This window comes from Lepisosteus platostomus, chromosome 3, assembly GCF_059453375.1.
Source record: "Lepisosteus platostomus isolate fLepPlt1 chromosome 3, fLepPlt1.hap1, whole genome shotgun sequence".
Taxonomy (NCBI): domain Eukaryota; kingdom Metazoa; phylum Chordata; class Actinopteri; order Semionotiformes; family Lepisosteidae; genus Lepisosteus; species Lepisosteus platostomus.
In genome coordinates this window covers 12,181,473-12,197,252 of record NC_142613.1, presented here as the reverse complement: position 1 = coordinate 12,197,252, position 15,780 = coordinate 12,181,473, and the positions used below count along the sequence as shown (strand labels likewise).

Sequence of the window (15,780 nt, the reverse complement as noted above, 5' to 3'; positions counted from 1 at the left end):
AAATGGTGCTTGTGGATCTTTTGGTGGCATTTTTCCCTCTGGACAGACGTTACAAGCCAACAGCAAGCTTGCTGTGCTGGAGAGACATTCTTTTCGATGAAACATTAAACCAAGGTTATTGATTACTGCAGCACTAAAGATGTCATGGCACTTTTCCAAAGACTAACCCTGTGAGCTTCTGTGATCTAGTGAATTTCCACTTTGGGCCTATACAATCCGGGCTTTTTAAAATTCCCCCTTAGTTGAATCGGTTAAATAATTTCTCACTCCTCACCCTGCTCTGCTGTGTAGTGGAACGGTCGTCACATAATGACTGCAGTGGATGCAGTGGGTTCCCTCCCATATCTAAATCATTTTGGGATCGAAACTGCTATATAAGTGAAAAGAATTGTTATTCTTACTATTATTAGACTTAGGATAGCCTGTTGTGTTGTAGCCTTAAAGAACAAGGATTTGGGACCGCTGACTTAAGAAACATAAAATGGTTTACATTTATCAAAGGTTTTTAGAATACATTGTTAAAGATTTCATCTACTCTTTACATTTTTATGGTATTGGATCTCCACCACACCCTGCATTCTATGTGTGAATTCTTAGTCCCCCCAGTTCACCACACTGAACTATATTAAGTAACAAGTAATAGGTTTATTCCATGCTGAAAAAAAGAAGAAAGAGAACACAACGTTTCGGCTGTGGAGCCTTCTTCAGGTGTGAGAGCAACTGTATTAAGCTCAATAGCAGATGGCCCTTTGAAACACCTGAAGCACTCTCTGCGTACTGTAAATCAGTGAAAGACGAGGACTAAAAGATCTCACAAACATGTTCCCGGCTTTTAAGATCCTGTACAATATCGGAGAAGTTGTTGGAATAGATGGTGCCTGGATCATTGCAGTACAGGAAAGTACTCTTCTCAGCTGTAGCAGTGCTGGTGTTGCTGTAGAGTTTATCAATGTCCTTGGCCGGTCTGGATACGTACGCTTGGAGAACAGCTAGAGAAAGGGACATAGAGAGGCTCATGTTATGATCCAACAGGCTATTTACCATGAACAATGTGTAAATCTCTTTTTAAATATCTGGTAGGATAAGCTGTACATAATGTAGTTTGTAGGGGATGTGTTCATTCATTTAAATATGAATACCAAAGAAGCAACCAGCTGTCACGATCGCTACTCCTTCTCTTAAGGGCGCTCCAACCCTTTCTAGTTCTGCCCCATTACCTGCACCTGCACAGTTGAACAGTTGATGTTAAAGCCACGTCCCCTTGTTGGTTCCCCAGACTGGACACCGAGGGAGATGGTGGGTCCATGTAGAACCACTACAGAAAGAACAGCCACAAACAACTTTTAGAAGTTTGAAGTTTGAGAAGAAGAATCCATTAAATGCTTGTGTCTCTAGTGATAAAAAAAAACAATTGTTAATCAGTGCAAAAGCTATGATAATGAATCCAAAAGATGGCCTAAGCAAAAAGGTTGTTGCTGCTCTGGAAAGACCCTTTGGTTACTGCTCAATTAGGAAATATAATGGGGGGGGGGGGGGGGGAATGACAGATAAATAGAAATAGTGCTTTGTCTTTTCAAATTGAGTACAGTGCATCAATCATAGCTTCCATAAGTATTTTTATGAAGATACCCAGACCTTTGTAGATCTAGTGTTCAGTCTTGCATGTCAGATTTCACTAGGCTGCTTTAGAACATAGCAGAATCTTGGTTGTGTAATGTGAGCTTCCTAAGAAACCACTGAGCAACACCTGATCTCTTTAATTAGAACTTCTCCCCCACTTACATTTCACAGTAACAGGGACTGGTTCGGAGTCAGGTGAGCAAAAAGCATGGCCAGATACTTGGACCTGATATCGGCAGCGGTAGGACCCCTCGTGAGCAAAGTCTACATTCTTTATGAAGAAGAAGGCCACATGGTAGGTGGCTGGCATTGACTGCATCTCTGATCCAGACAGGAGGAGGTGAAAGGAGCCGCCTGGATACTGGGGCGCAGTGGAGCAGGTGATGGAGAAGTTGTGGCTTCTGGTCACCTCTCCAGTAGGGACAGTAGAGGAGATCTTTGGTGTCTGTAGATCCACTGGAAAGAGAAAGGAGTTTCAGGGACTGAGATTCTAACCACTGTTTTATGCCCGCTGCCTATTAGTCATTGCAGAGCAGAGTGACTTCGACTCACCCACCTACATAAACTGAGTTACTCGGAGGGGAACTGAAGGTCTGTCTGCAGCCCTGGACTGTATACTGACAGCTGTAGCTTCAGTGCTGTGATGTGTCCATGTGAGACAGTCAGCTCCACCATGGTTTGTGGGGAACTGGCCCTCTCGGTTACAGTGGGGTTTTCATCACTGCCCTTGTACAGCTCAAAGCCACCGCTGGTGAGGAGGCTGGAGGGGGCCGTGCAGCTGAACTTGATAGACTCTCTGGGCAGAACTTGAAGGATAGTTGGACATCAGAAAAGTGTGGGCCTTGCAACAGTATTTGAAAAGGAGCAAACAAGTCAGCAGATGAAGTGCAATTCTTCCAATAAACTGATAGGCAGAGTCCAGGTTATTTTCTTAACCCACATTACTAGGTGTGTTACAAGTGGACAGTAAGGAAAAACAACAAATCTGTTTATAGCATCACATTCTTAAAACCAAAAATGATAAAATAAGTTATACAATTTTATGGTAGTTGGTTTATTTCCTTGTTTCATATCCCACTATCCTTAAGGAAAACATGCACGATAGATAATTAATTTAAAATGCGCTGTACATTACATGGAATCCATAATGTTATGTCTAGTGTCTTTGGCAGTTACAGAAAGATGTAATGCAGTGCTGACCTACCAGAACCATCACAGATAACGGATGCATCATCCTCATGGCTGCAGTTGTGATTCCTTCACCCTCTAGAAGGACACTGAGAGAGCACAGTCTCTCCCCCAGTGCACCCCACATCATCCAGTAAGATGGGTCTGCTGCCCTGCCCATAGACAGCCCCAGGAGGTGCAGACACAGCAGCCCCACACCCCAGCTGTCTGCACACCACATCTGCATCAGACAGGTCCCAGGAGTCATCACAGACAGTGTCCCACTCTCCTCTGTGATACACTTCCTCTTGCCCTGCACAGGAGCTGTGTCCTCTGATCCTCGCATCTGTAATTACGGAGACGAGAGTCTTGCAGTAAAGTTGCATTTATGTTGTGTTTTCAGTATCTGGATGCCCCCGGTTCCTGGCTAGGTTTGTGGGATTCAGAGCCTGTCTCATAAGCATAGGGTGCAAGCAACACTAGATCCTGGATAGCACACACCCACCGCCTTTCAGACCCCCCAGTGAATTCATGAGTCCAAAACATCTTGGGAGAAGTTGTGTGACTTGCAGATTAGAGTATGATAGAAATATCAGGTGTTTACTTTTATATCTTTGTAAAATATTGAAGGACAACAAGCAGATTAATTTCTGCTTCTTACCTGTAACAATGATCACAGCTGCATCACTGAGAGGAGACTCAAAGAGTTGTCCCTCAATCTCGGTCTGGTACTGACAAGTGTAGTTGTCCTCATGGGAATATTCCACTGCTGAAAAGGAGAAGGTGGCAGACTGATGGATAGCTGGTACTGATTGGTTCCTGGTTCCATTGATCCCATTGAGCTGGAGAAGGTGAAAGGTGCCACTCAGGTACTGTGGTACAGTGGAACACGTGATGGAGAAGTCATGCCCCTTGGGCACCTTCCCAGTAAGATCACTGAAGGAGATGTTGGGCTTTTGGAAGTCCACTGGCAAAAAAAAAGATGCCTGTGATTAGATCCAGTATAAGGTCTCTTGTAGATTATGTCCCAGTCATAGTGATTAACCCCTGAAGCAGCTACACTATACAGTGTCAAGTTGCAATGCAACCTTAGGTCATTCCACAAAAAAAAAAGGTTTATACGGAATGCATGTATAATGAAATGGCACCTAAAAGAAATCAACATAAAGTCAGAGCTTCTTAAGGCTGCTTGAAATACCTGGTGAAAGAAGCATAGCTCTGACCACAGAGTCACTCACCCACAGTAATGCAAATGGAATTAGATGGGTCCTCATCAAAACTGTAAAAAACTGAAATGATGACGTCTGTGAATTGTATTCCAACGCATGTATTGTGTTCATTAGTTGAAGACACTCAGCAGGATGGAGTCAGTATTGTAGAACTGAAAAATGAGTCTTGTTTCAGATAAGTAGATCTTGTGTTTTTCTGTAGACGGTAAGCAGCAAAACTAGTGGCAGTTTAAGGCACCAGAGTCATAGCACATTACAGATGCAATCTCAATGTGGTTGCCGTTGTGAATCCTCCATCCATTGGAATGACACTGAAAGACTGAGAGAGCACAGTCTGGGTACTGAGTACATACCTGGGTACTGTGGCACAGTGGAGCATGTGATACAGACTTTATACCCCCTGGGAACCTCTTTGGTAGATTTACTGAAATAAATATTAGGCGTATTGAAGTCTGTTGGGAAAGAAAACAGAAGTGTTTCATAAGATCTCATTTTATTTTTACAATATTTTTTACAATATTTACAATATTTTTACAGAAGAGAATGTGGTCATCCCTCCCTAACTTTCACTGACAACTCAGTTTATACTGTATATATTGTTATGCCATTAAGATACAACTCAGACAATTTAAGGCAGAACTCATGTTATAAAGATACCCATAGGCCTTAACACATCCTGAAACACATCAAGACACACCCAGTATAAGAACTGCACCATGCCTCCTAAGAAGATAATCTACAACAGCAAATAAAAAAGAAATGATAAGAATGTATGACAGATTAATTGTGTTTACCACTTTGAGCAGTACGTATCAACATCTATTCTGTTCTATAACTTCCTTTTGTACTTGTTGGTCATGAAACTTGGCTTGTATCTTTGGCTCCTGGGCTGTGCTGTTATTTAATTAAAGATTAAAGATTGAGAAATCTAAATCTTATTAAAGTCCGTGTCAGCCATTTCTTCATCAATGAATGCAGCCTTCTGATATCAGCCCATTGTTTGAGATCGTAGCCTGACCTCTGAGATATTGATCAGTTTCTCTTTCTTCCTTTGTTATGAGCCCAAATCGTACTCTATTGTAGTTTTGGGGGGTTAGTATGCAGTATACTAATTTAAGCCTGTGGTGATCTCAGCTTTACATTAATAACTATTTCATAAAACCACTTTTATACATAATTTAAGAGATCATTCACGCTCATTCAGCTCTTAATGAGTTAAACCACCTGGTAACTGGCTTAACTGGACTCCAGTTTCCAGTTTTAGGTGCTGCTGCCAAACATTTAAAGAGAAACTAAAAACAACACACAGGTTTCTCAGGAAGATTGGACACCTTGGTCTAAAGAGCTACCAAGCTATACAATGTATTAAAAGGGTTAGCTGGGTACATTGTGAAATGTCTTTATCCCAGTCAAAGCTAAGTCTTGGAGTTAGTGCTCAGTCTTTCTTATGGAAGTATCTCATTATAACTCTCAACCTTTCCTCACATTTGTAATGCACCATCTTGCTTTTCATTGCTTATAAAATAGATATTTTCCAGGAACATTTTATAACCATTTCGTTAAATATTTTGCAGTATACAGTCATTTGAACTGAGCCTGCAACTCTTCAATAGCTTCTGTTATTAAAGCAAAGCAAATAAACAAAAAAAATGAGTATGTGGTCAAAGGCAGTCTGCAACAGAAGACGTAAATTACATTAAATTAAATCAGATGAATGCATCTGAAAGGGAACTTCTTCCCTGTCCTTGAAAAACTCACACAGCAGAAGAAACATGGCGAATAGAGGCATGGTGATCAAATCAGTCTCTCTCTCCCCGAGGCAGCAAGGTCAGAGCCTTCTTCTATGTAACCAGAGACACAGATCCTCTTCTCTTCTATGAGAATTAATGTGATGGGAATGAAAAATATACTTCCTATGGCAAATTGGGTAGGAGGGGTGTGTAAGTTTTATTTAGTGTAGGACGTGAACTTTCTTTACCACAAGGGGTGGTTGCAGTTTTTATAAGATGTGATTTCACAACCCAATGTCCCAAAAAAGTTTTATTCCAGTTTATATTTGTCTTTTCCAACACACCCCTTTAATGCTTCTGAATATTCTTTTTTATAATTATTTTCAGCTGAGGCCTCTTGCCCCGTTGGCCTTCCCATGTCCTGATGAGCTTGTTCACCAAGCAACTGGAGGGCACAGACACGGCCCTTTCTCCTTTTCCAGAGTTTGCTGTTGTGTCAGCATCACTTCTCTGAAACAGTTGCTGATAGAAAAGGCTTGTTCCACAAGACTCAGGCACGGCTCTTTGTATTTGTGGTCAGCTGAAAATGACACTGAAGTTATAATAGATATTTACTTCTGGTTAGCCCACTCAACTTTGTCAAAGGCCCTTTTCTGCATCAGCTGAAATAGTAGATGTTGGATAACTAGCGGTCCCCGACACCTACATGTAGATCATATCTTACGTTTCTGATAAATGTTGACCTTTGATAAACCCAGACTAGTCAGGGTGAATCAGTTTAGACAATTTATATTTATGAGCAATATTTTATTTACAACTTCACATCATTATTGATTGTGCTGTGATGGACTGACGTTGCATCGAGAGCATACCCCAACTTGTGCCTGTTACTTCCCCTGAAACCCTGAATTAGATATTGCAGTTGATTATTATTGATTAAAGTAATGGCACAGAGGATGGGAAATTGCATCTTGTCCTTAGACAGTATATAGACACAGGGTGTCATAATTATGAAATTAATTAGATATCAGAGAAAGGTGTTTGTACACATTCATACATGGGTTTGTTTGAAATGCATATATACAGTAGTGTACATGTGCAACCCGTGAGTAAGGGTTGTTTTTATTTTTGGAAGATATTTATATTGTAAAAAAAAAGTTAAAAGAAAAAAAGTAAAGCCTCCTGGAAAAGTAAAGCCTACATGAGATGTTATTTTGTGTTTTCATATGTGAAGATCAAATTTAAAAGCACTAAATTGCATTAAGTTAAGGAATTTGCAAGAAGACTAATGACTTAATTGAAGGCTTCCTGTAACCTACAGTCTTACAGTATACTGTATACAGTATTTGTTGGGTTCTAAGGTGTAGACTGCTAGGATCTGTTTACTTTTTGCTACTGTTTTTTGAAAATGTTGAAATCATTCAACATTACTATTACTATTCAACATTATACTATTACTAAAAAAAATGAGTAGGATCTATTTCAACTCAGCACATTGAGCTGTTATACTAAATGTAATCTCATATCTCAAAATTAATCTGAAATGGTCTGGCTGTCATCAAACAGAATAGTGTTTACTGCAGATTTGCATTCTAAAAGCCATAAAAACACGGTGAAGAATCACATCTCTTGTGACTCCTGTTTCTTACAAGTGCCTAATGGCATGATTGTTTACACCAAAACAAGAATTGTTTCATGGTACGGTGGGTTTCTTGTTAACACTTCCAGAACAAAATAGGAGATTTGTGTAAACAGTACACAAAAAAGCAAATAATTTCTAAAAATAGACACTACCGAGTCTGATAAAGGCTTTGTGCATTAGGGGTGTCATAAAGTACAGCTTCCTGTAAAAAGTGAATAAAAGGAAGAATTTAAAACGAAATAGATTTTAGAACAGTTAAATAACATTTTTGTTTTTGTCTCAGCATAAAAGAAGAATTTTGTTTTAAAAAGTGATAGCAGTCAAAGGATGTTTTCTGTTTACTTTTGATCAGGTTCACCATTCACCACTACGTGAAGATAGTGTGGTAGCCTGCTGTTATTTTTCTTTATTTTTTTATGAGAAGTAATTTTGAAGAAAGTGAAGTGGATTTGCTGTGCATTTCTGAAAATATTTATATTTAACTAAAATTAATTACAAAAAGCTGCTTGCTTTCTGATTCTACTACTTACAGTATATATACTTTATATATATATATATTAAAAGTATAAACGGTTTCAAGCTGTTTATTTTTAGAATGAAATAAAGTACACATGTTTTAATGCATGGTGTTAAATGCATATAACTTGTATGTACAAAATCTAAATACCTGCAGCAGAGAAGTATTCATTTTCACTATGATCTCTGCTTTTCAAATTGTTTAAATAGCAGATTGCTGAAATGAGCAGTAAAATAGTGACCTCTAGTGAAAATCCCAGAAAAGGGTGGAATGACATACAGTATCAACTCAATCTATTCATGTCCGTATGAGATAGGTGTACATAAATTAAAGGTTTAATTAATTTAATTAAGATTGATTAGCTTAAGCCAATGAAGTCTGTCATGAATTCTATTTTCTATTAAATTAAAAAATGTTTTAAAAAAATAAAAAATGTATTTAAAATGTTAAACTTGGCATGCTTAGAAAAGCCACCAAATCCTTTTTTAAGATATTTTTTAAGAATATAAAGCCCTGTATTACCATAGACAATAGTGGAAAATGATAGTTCTCATTAAACAATGTCTGTGAAAATACTATACTAATTCAGAACTTTAACTTCTTTCTCTAGACCTTTAGTAACAGAGAACCTGTGCAGGCAACTGTCACGGCCTTCATGGGCGGCTCCTGACGCCCATACAAATAAATAAGCTGCACAGCACTGGGGGGAGGAAAAACCTCATTTAACTGAAAGGAAACCTCCGGGAGTCCACGGCTGAGAGCTACCCCCTCCTCCGGGGTATAAACCTTTATTGGGTGGAGGAAGGGGGGGTAGAGTAGAGCTCCGGAGACTTAAAACAAAAAAGTACACAAGCACAAACACAACAGACAAAAACCTGGGAAAGGCCAGGGAGACAAACCACAAAAAACATAGGAACCAAAAACAAGAAAAAAAATCAAAACAAAAGGCAAAAAACCACAAAAACCCCGGGGAAAAATACTGCAGACTGGGCAAATGGCACATTCACATTCTAACGCTGATATCGGAGTGGACAACATGAGGAAAGCCAGACCGAAGTCCGCTCACAGACACAGATGCCCGGAGTGATATCCAGCGAAAAGAATGGAGGAACGGCAAATGGGCACGTTCACATTCTAACGCTGATATCGGAGTGGACAACCTGAGGAAAGCCAGACCGAAGTCCGCTCACAGACACAGATGCCCGGAGTGATATCCAGCGAAAAGAATGGAGGAATGGCAGAAAGCTTACCATTCTATCACTGATATCGGAGAGAGCAAGACCAGGAAGAGCCAGGCACGAGAACCCGCTCCAGACACAGAAGATCAGAGTGATATCCAGTAATAAGAATAGGCAAGCCAGCTCAACATTCAATCACTGATATCGGAGTGATCTACCCGAGGAAAGCCAGGTACAGGACCCGCTCACAGGCACGGAAGATCGGAGTGATATCCAGTGATTAGAATAGAGGAACTGAAAAAAAAAACAGCCCAGAGAACAAGAAAAAAAAAAACTGCGGCAAGACAAAAAAAAGCGCCGCTCGCGGGGTCAGTAGGTGGCTCAGCATTCTGTCACGGACGTCCAAAGGGAGTAACCGTGGGGAGCAGGAGAGCGGAAAAAGACCCATATGCGTAGCGAGTGGAAAAAGGCCCGGGCTCATTAGTGCAAAGAGTTCAGGAATGCCGTATAGAAACCTACAGTATGCCCTCAGGGAGCGGACGTGGGGCGCCCTGGTGCTAGGCGGGTCTCAGGACATCCGAACGTCAATGCAAAGCGAGGACAGAGTGCAAGACCCGGAAATATATAGCCCAAGGGAAAGAGAGGGACCGGAAGGACAGCAGACTGGAAACTAGGGACAGGACAGAGAAGGAGCGCCCTCTGGCTGCAGAGGGCGTGACAGTAACAATGTAGCTAACTTTGTAGAAGGGCTGGAAGAGATTAGTCAGCTGCATGTTTTGTATATTTGGTGGATAATTTCATTGTGAACTGAAACTATTTTATAATTTATACCCATTCTCACTTGCTGCATATAAAAAGCTTCTAAAAATAGTTCTAAGTGGATTTCTTTACACCACAGTTTAGGTTTAAACCCAGCATTGCTTAAACACTGTGGCTAAGTAACCTTTCCTCCCTCTTTTCTGCAGGAACATAATATGTATGAATAAAAAAAATAAAGTTTTAGAAAACGCATCACTGTTACAATCATTAAGAAACTATTTAAGTATCATTTATATTGTGGGGGGAGAGAGTGGAAAACCCTAGCAAATGAAATTAATTTGAAATATCAATAATGAAATAACAGACTGGATGAAAATGCAAGGCTGAGATGTCAGTCTTCACATTGACATGATGCATTTAGCCATCTGTTTAGGCAGCTTTCACGCTGAGTGCTGCTGTGTATTAAATATATTTTGGTGATTCATGGCAACTCATTATGATTGAAGTACCGTCTATACACAAGGCCATATTCAATGTGTCAGCTAGGAGAAGGAACAGGGAATTACTTTTCGGTTCCTTTACCTTCTGGCCCAGTATGTGCTAAATAATGTGGCCTGTACCAGTGTTGTCAGCAATGATGGAGTGTTAAATCATTGGTCTTGAGGTCCACCGGCAAGGTGAAAGGTTAAAGGCCTTCAATGGAATGTCCTCTAGTAAATTCTACTCCCATTTCGTATCCTCTGATACTGCGCTTTTCAGATGCCCATCACACTTCATTAGTTTTCACTTGTCAAATTATACATACTGTACATTACAACAGAAGATAATTGAAACCTCTGTAGCTAGTATTCAAGGTTTCCGGGCACCTTTTTCAAATACTGACTCATAAGACAGCTTTATCTGCGTCTTTATGGTCAGCGTGTGTTTCAAGAGGTTGGGAATAGAATTGTAGCCACAATACAACGCACACCTATGTACTGTGTATACAGGGCACACAAGAAAAATGTGGTGGCGGACATGCTTCACTGTGACCTTTACACAAGAAAACATAGCCTTTAGGAATTCTAGTTGTTTATGACTGTATTCTTCTGTCCATTCAGAACCATATCCTAAGCCTTGTTTATCTTTCATTTTTTAAGTTCATTTTTTTCCTCTCTGCTGTCATGCTCAGGACATGACATTTCAGTGAAGCTGAGATTTCTCTTTCATTTTGATCAACCCCTTACTCAAAAGATACCTTACTTAGGGCACTGCCTGATAATAAAGACTGCAATGATGGCATTACTTCACATACTGTACAGTATGTACAGTACCTTACATTTTCACTGTAACTGAGCTGACCATGTTTTTACTATAAGGAATTCACAGGATCTCATTATATTTTTTCTCACATGCTGTTATGTTAAGGTATGATACATTTAAACTCTTTTCCTTTACTCTGTTGTCCAATTTTTCTGGATCAGGGCCCATTCAGGTCAGTTCCAATTCTCATATGAGAAAAGGTTTTGGAGTCCTGAGTTTTCACCATTATGCCACTTTTTAATATTTCTTTTCCTATGGAGACTTATGATGTGGAAATTGAAATGAGAAGCACATTAGGAGGGGATCAGCTTTAGACTTCAGTCAATCGTCTCCTTTGTAAATTTTTTGTACCTCTGAACAGTGATTTTGCAAAGCAGTTTTTCTGTATCTCCCAACTGCTATCTGATTTCTGCACTTGAAACAATAGACCTTGTAATAACTTTGCTGTTTCCCTCCCATAATACATTTTGAAGGGTAAATATGGATACATAATCATGTTTCATTTTCTTCCTTTGAACCACTTCAATTACCCAAAGTTCAAGATCAGCTGCTGGCTTGAGCCACACTTGTCCATGTCTCTCTTGTCTCAGTTAATTTAGACAGCTGTCTTCATACCCTTTGGCCGAGAAGGACGAAGACTGTATTTCATGTTTGATGAGGTCAATGGAGTTACAATGCCAGTAACACCTATCCACTTTTTTGAAGTGAACATTAAACATCTGTACAAAGCAATGGAGTAAATACATTTCCTCCTATTTCTCTAAAATAGATTTTAAATACTCATAAAGTATGTTTTTTACATGCTATGTGACGCAATGATCAAGAAATATCATTGACGTTATTGATTAGCAGTTTGAAGCTTTAGAAATGCATGTCATTCCCCAATCAGTATTAAAACGTCTTGCTAAGCCTAATCTTTTCATTTCTTCACTAGTCTGTGTCATTACCTTCAGGAAAATGACATACTGTATACCTTCTATTTACGAGACGATAAACCAAGATCCTGAAGACTTGCTCATTAAAGATCTCACAGTACACATTATAAGAGTAGGAGTCCAAAAGCATGAGAGTAGACTCCATGGATTGGCTAAATTTTATTCCCTGCGTCTTCAATCTGGCCTGCAAAAATGTTCCCTCCTGATATACAATTGGCAATATACAATTTCTTGTATTAGGAATTTGTCTTTTCGCATACCTCAGCTTGCTCTCCATGAGACACACAGGCACACAGACGGGGAGAGAGAATCTTGGGGTCAGAGCGCAGGGTCAGCCATTTATACACCGCCCCTGGAGCAGTTGGGGTTAAGGGCCTTGATCAGGGGCCCAACGGAGTAGGATTCCTCTGCTGGCCGCAGGATATAAACCAGCAACCTTCCAGTCAGAGGCGCAGATCCTTAGCCACAGAGGCACCGCCCCACCTGATAATCTATCAGTTCTCCACCTGATCTGCTGTACAGGGAGATTGATGGTACTGAGTAGTTGCTGTGTGTCACCCAGGTGGGGCTGCTGTTCAGTGGTAAGTTAAGTAGGCGATCTCCTACTCCAAATGAATGAAAATCTTTTTAGAAAAGCAAATTCTTATTATTTAGAGTTGCCACCTTTGTTTTTAGAATTGTGGAAATACAGTTACTTTACCAACTCTCTCATCCTTTGAAGATTAGTATATTCTTTTAAACTGACTACAATGCTTGTCAATTAATTGCTCTGACTGGCTTGCAAGGATTTGTCTTTCTAATGTAATAAATTGCAATCAGTTTGCTTTTTGTGTCTTTTGAATTAAGTGGTGCCTCTGTACTCTGAGAATAAAGATGGTTTAATGCAAATGCCAAAGTCAGAACTACTCTTGTTCGGATAATTAAAATGGCATATAGACATTTGAAAGTTTCTGTGGATCAATGTACTGTATGATTAAAACTTTTTGTTTTAAATTAAACTGAGTGGGTGTGCCACAGAAAAATGGCAGCTTGTTTATAAACAGATGGTAAAAAAAATATCTAAAGTGCATTAAAAACAGCCAGTTAATTCATTCTTTAGATGAAGAGACAGTAATGAGGTGAGACTGAACTCAAAGCTTTTACAAACAAAAATAGAAGCCAAGCTGAATTTTGACAGCTGTTTTTAACTGTGGGTAGCTATTCTGACAGGAAAGGCCATCGACTTTTTGGTTTTTTTTGTAATGATTTTAGTGTGAGTTTTACTCATTCATCACCATCGTTTCTGTTTTTCTGGAGCCTGAAAGAGTAATTTTTTTGTTTTTCTTTCCCTTAGTGGAATGAGGTTTCCTCCCTTGTGGTTTAAATGAAATTGGAATTACTTTGACTCCTCCACATCCTCGGTTCATGTCTTAAACCACTCCCGTGCCTTCGCATGCGTCTGGAATTTGTTGTGAAAGTGCAATAAAAAAGATTAAAAATATCAGAGCTTCCAAACAACACAAGCCTCACCTTGTCTCATAATTCACTATCCTTCTCCCCTCCCCAGTCATCTGTTTGAGCCACAATGACTTGACATTTGGCCTGCCCCCTGAAGCTTATAGTCTAAAAGACAAAGACAGGTGCTCAGCATGACAGTCAAGAGGTGAGAATAGCTATCCCCAGCCCCCTGCCTCAGTGCAAGCTAACAGCTGAAGGGATTGTGCAGGGAGCTCCATTTCCAGTCAAGGACACAGCGGATAAGAATAGCAGCAGTGTTCGTTTTCACACTGACATTCCCTTTAGAGAGCCACAATCGCTCCTACTTAGACTTGGAGAAACTAAGTAGCCACACACCCTACTGTACAGCCCCTGTTCAATTCTATTACATTTGAGCAGGTTCACCTTTCAGCTGAAGGTGACCTCATGGTTGTTTTTCTTTTTCTTTTTTTCTGATGTCTTTTAGAACAAATACTTCAAATGTTTGTTCCAAACAAGATACGACAGAAAAATCAAATGAGAAACAGACAAATTTAGGTCAAGATGATGCAGTTATCTGTGTTATGCACCTACAGGTTAGTGGATGGGGGGTGGGGGGGGAGTCGTACCACAGTGTTTGTTCAGACAATAGAAATGGAATGTCATTCTGCATCTGTTTTCATTTTACTCCTGGAGGACCACTGCCCTGATTCTGAAGGGCCACTGTATTTTCAGCTTTTCAATCCACTTTCTTCTCCTTACTACCTCCTTCACCCTGTAACTGGTTTAATTAGTCCAACTGAAAACACCTTCCAGTCTGTTCACTGGTTACATTTTAAAGTAAGACCCCCCCTTCCCCCCCAAAAAAAAACCAGAATCTGCTCTTTTACAGACTGTGTTTTAAAATAAACTTTTAAACTATAAACTTTTTACCTGTATTTTAATAATACCATTTTGACAAAGTTGGCCTTTTGCTTATAATTTATTAGATGTTCTGTCATCATATCAAGTACTTATTTCCATTTACAGTAGATACAAAGCTAGTGTTAGGGACAGACTGCTTCATCCACAAATCTAGCCTTTGTTGTTTTTATGTTTTGTCTGATAAAAATGATACCATTCAGATTGTGTTATCCTAGGATATTATACTGCTATAAGCGATTGAACAGTATCAACACATTTGTGTTTTCTCGAATTAACTACTGTAATGCTTTACTCGCTGGGGTATCTACATCTACTCTGAACAAACTGCAGTATGTCCAAAGTTCAGCAGCCAGAATCCTGACCAGTTCTAGTGCAAGTGTTCACATTACTCCTATCCTGGAGTCCTTGCACTGGCTTCCGGTCAAATTCTGTGTAGACTTTAAAATCCTCATGCTCACCTATAAGGCTCTGCACGGCTTGGCACCTCAGTACCTGTCTGAACTATTTTCGCCCTACTCCCCACCTCGCAACCCTAGCTCTTCTAATTCTGCTCTCCTTACTGTCCCCCAAGCCCGTCTACATTCTATGGGTGACAGGGCCTTCTCCTGTTATGCCCCCAAGCTCTGGAACTCTCTCCCCAAGGATATCAGAGAGTCACCTTCTCTGAACTCCTTCAAATCCAGACTCAAAACCCTCTTCTTCAGAAAAGCCTTTACTTAACTGGTTCCATTCTTCATCCCTCTGCTTTTCTTAGTACCACCATCCACGGTCTCCTCTATATATAGTAATTGTGTTTTCTCTTGTGTATTCTTCTTATTTATTGTTCTTGTCATCCTGTAAAGCACTTTGAGAAGCCACCTTTAAAGGCTCTATATAAAATAAAGCTTATTATTATTATTATTATTATTATTATTATTATATAACTTAGTCATCTTACTCAGCATCTCAAAACATAGCCGAAGTGTAGCAGTCCCTCATGTAATAAATGTGATTGAAACACAGTAGCTACTGTATATAAGGCATATCAAAACAAAAGAATTTGTGATGAGACTGAAAATTTATAGCCTGTATAACCAATAATTGTACACCCCCCACCCCTCAGAGAAACAATAACCATAAAGCTTAAACAAGAGAGTTTTCAGTATCCTTTTTGATGTAAGAGAAGGTACTGGTATTTATTTTTATTCAAAGTTTATTTAGAAATTTCTGGAAAAATTACAAAAGGTATTCATCCAAGGATTTATAGAGCTGATATAAGCATTTTCCTGCTTATCTGCCTCATTAGCATAAAAAGAAAGGCTGCTTGGATTTTGCCAACACAC

At 39.7% G+C, this 15,780-nt stretch overlaps 1 protein-coding gene across 3 annotated transcripts; it reads right to left on the bottom strand.

The window, feature by feature from the left end:
- Positions 1 to 1,914: 1,914 nt before the first annotated feature.
- LOC148674396 (uncharacterized) lies at positions 1,915 to 5,880 on the bottom strand. 3 transcript variants are annotated; one of them, XR_015935564.1, is made up of 5 exons: positions 5,775 to 5,880; positions 4,370 to 4,468; positions 3,449 to 3,754; positions 2,825 to 3,133; positions 1,915 to 2,076 (listed from the first exon to the last, which is right to left on the bottom strand). XR_015935564.1 is itself a non-coding variant. In XM_088627134.1 (4 exons), the coding sequence occupies exons 1-4, from the start codon at positions 5,803 to 5,805 to the stop codon at positions 2,880 to 2,882; spliced, it is 690 nt and encodes a 229-aa protein (XP_088483260.1). In that variant the 5' UTR covers positions 5,806 to 5,880; the 3' UTR covers positions 2,501 to 2,879. The 3 variants fall into 3 exon arrangements, 1 of the variants encoding a protein (XP_088483260.1); XR_015935563.1 differs by lacking the exon at positions 1,915 to 2,076 and adding an exon at positions 2,138 to 2,426; XM_088627134.1 differs by lacking the exon at positions 1,915 to 2,076 and having other exon boundaries at positions 2,501 to 3,133.
- Between the last annotated feature and the right edge of the window lie 9,900 nt (positions 5,881 to 15,780).

Excerpts from the sequence above, each read along its gene's own strand:
- LOC148674396 (XM_088627134.1), bottom strand. The coding sequence starts at position 5,805 with ATGCCTCTATTCGCCATGTTTCTTCTGCTGT. Across the intron at positions 4,469-5,774 it reads CGCCATGTTTCTTCTGCTGT|ACTTCAATACGCCTAATATT; the intron begins GTGAGTTTTTCA and ends CTTTCCCAACAG. Across the intron at positions 3,134-3,448 it reads AGCTGTGATCATTGTTACAG|ATGCGAGGATCAGAGGACAC; the intron begins GTAAGAAGCAGA and ends CCGTAATTACAG.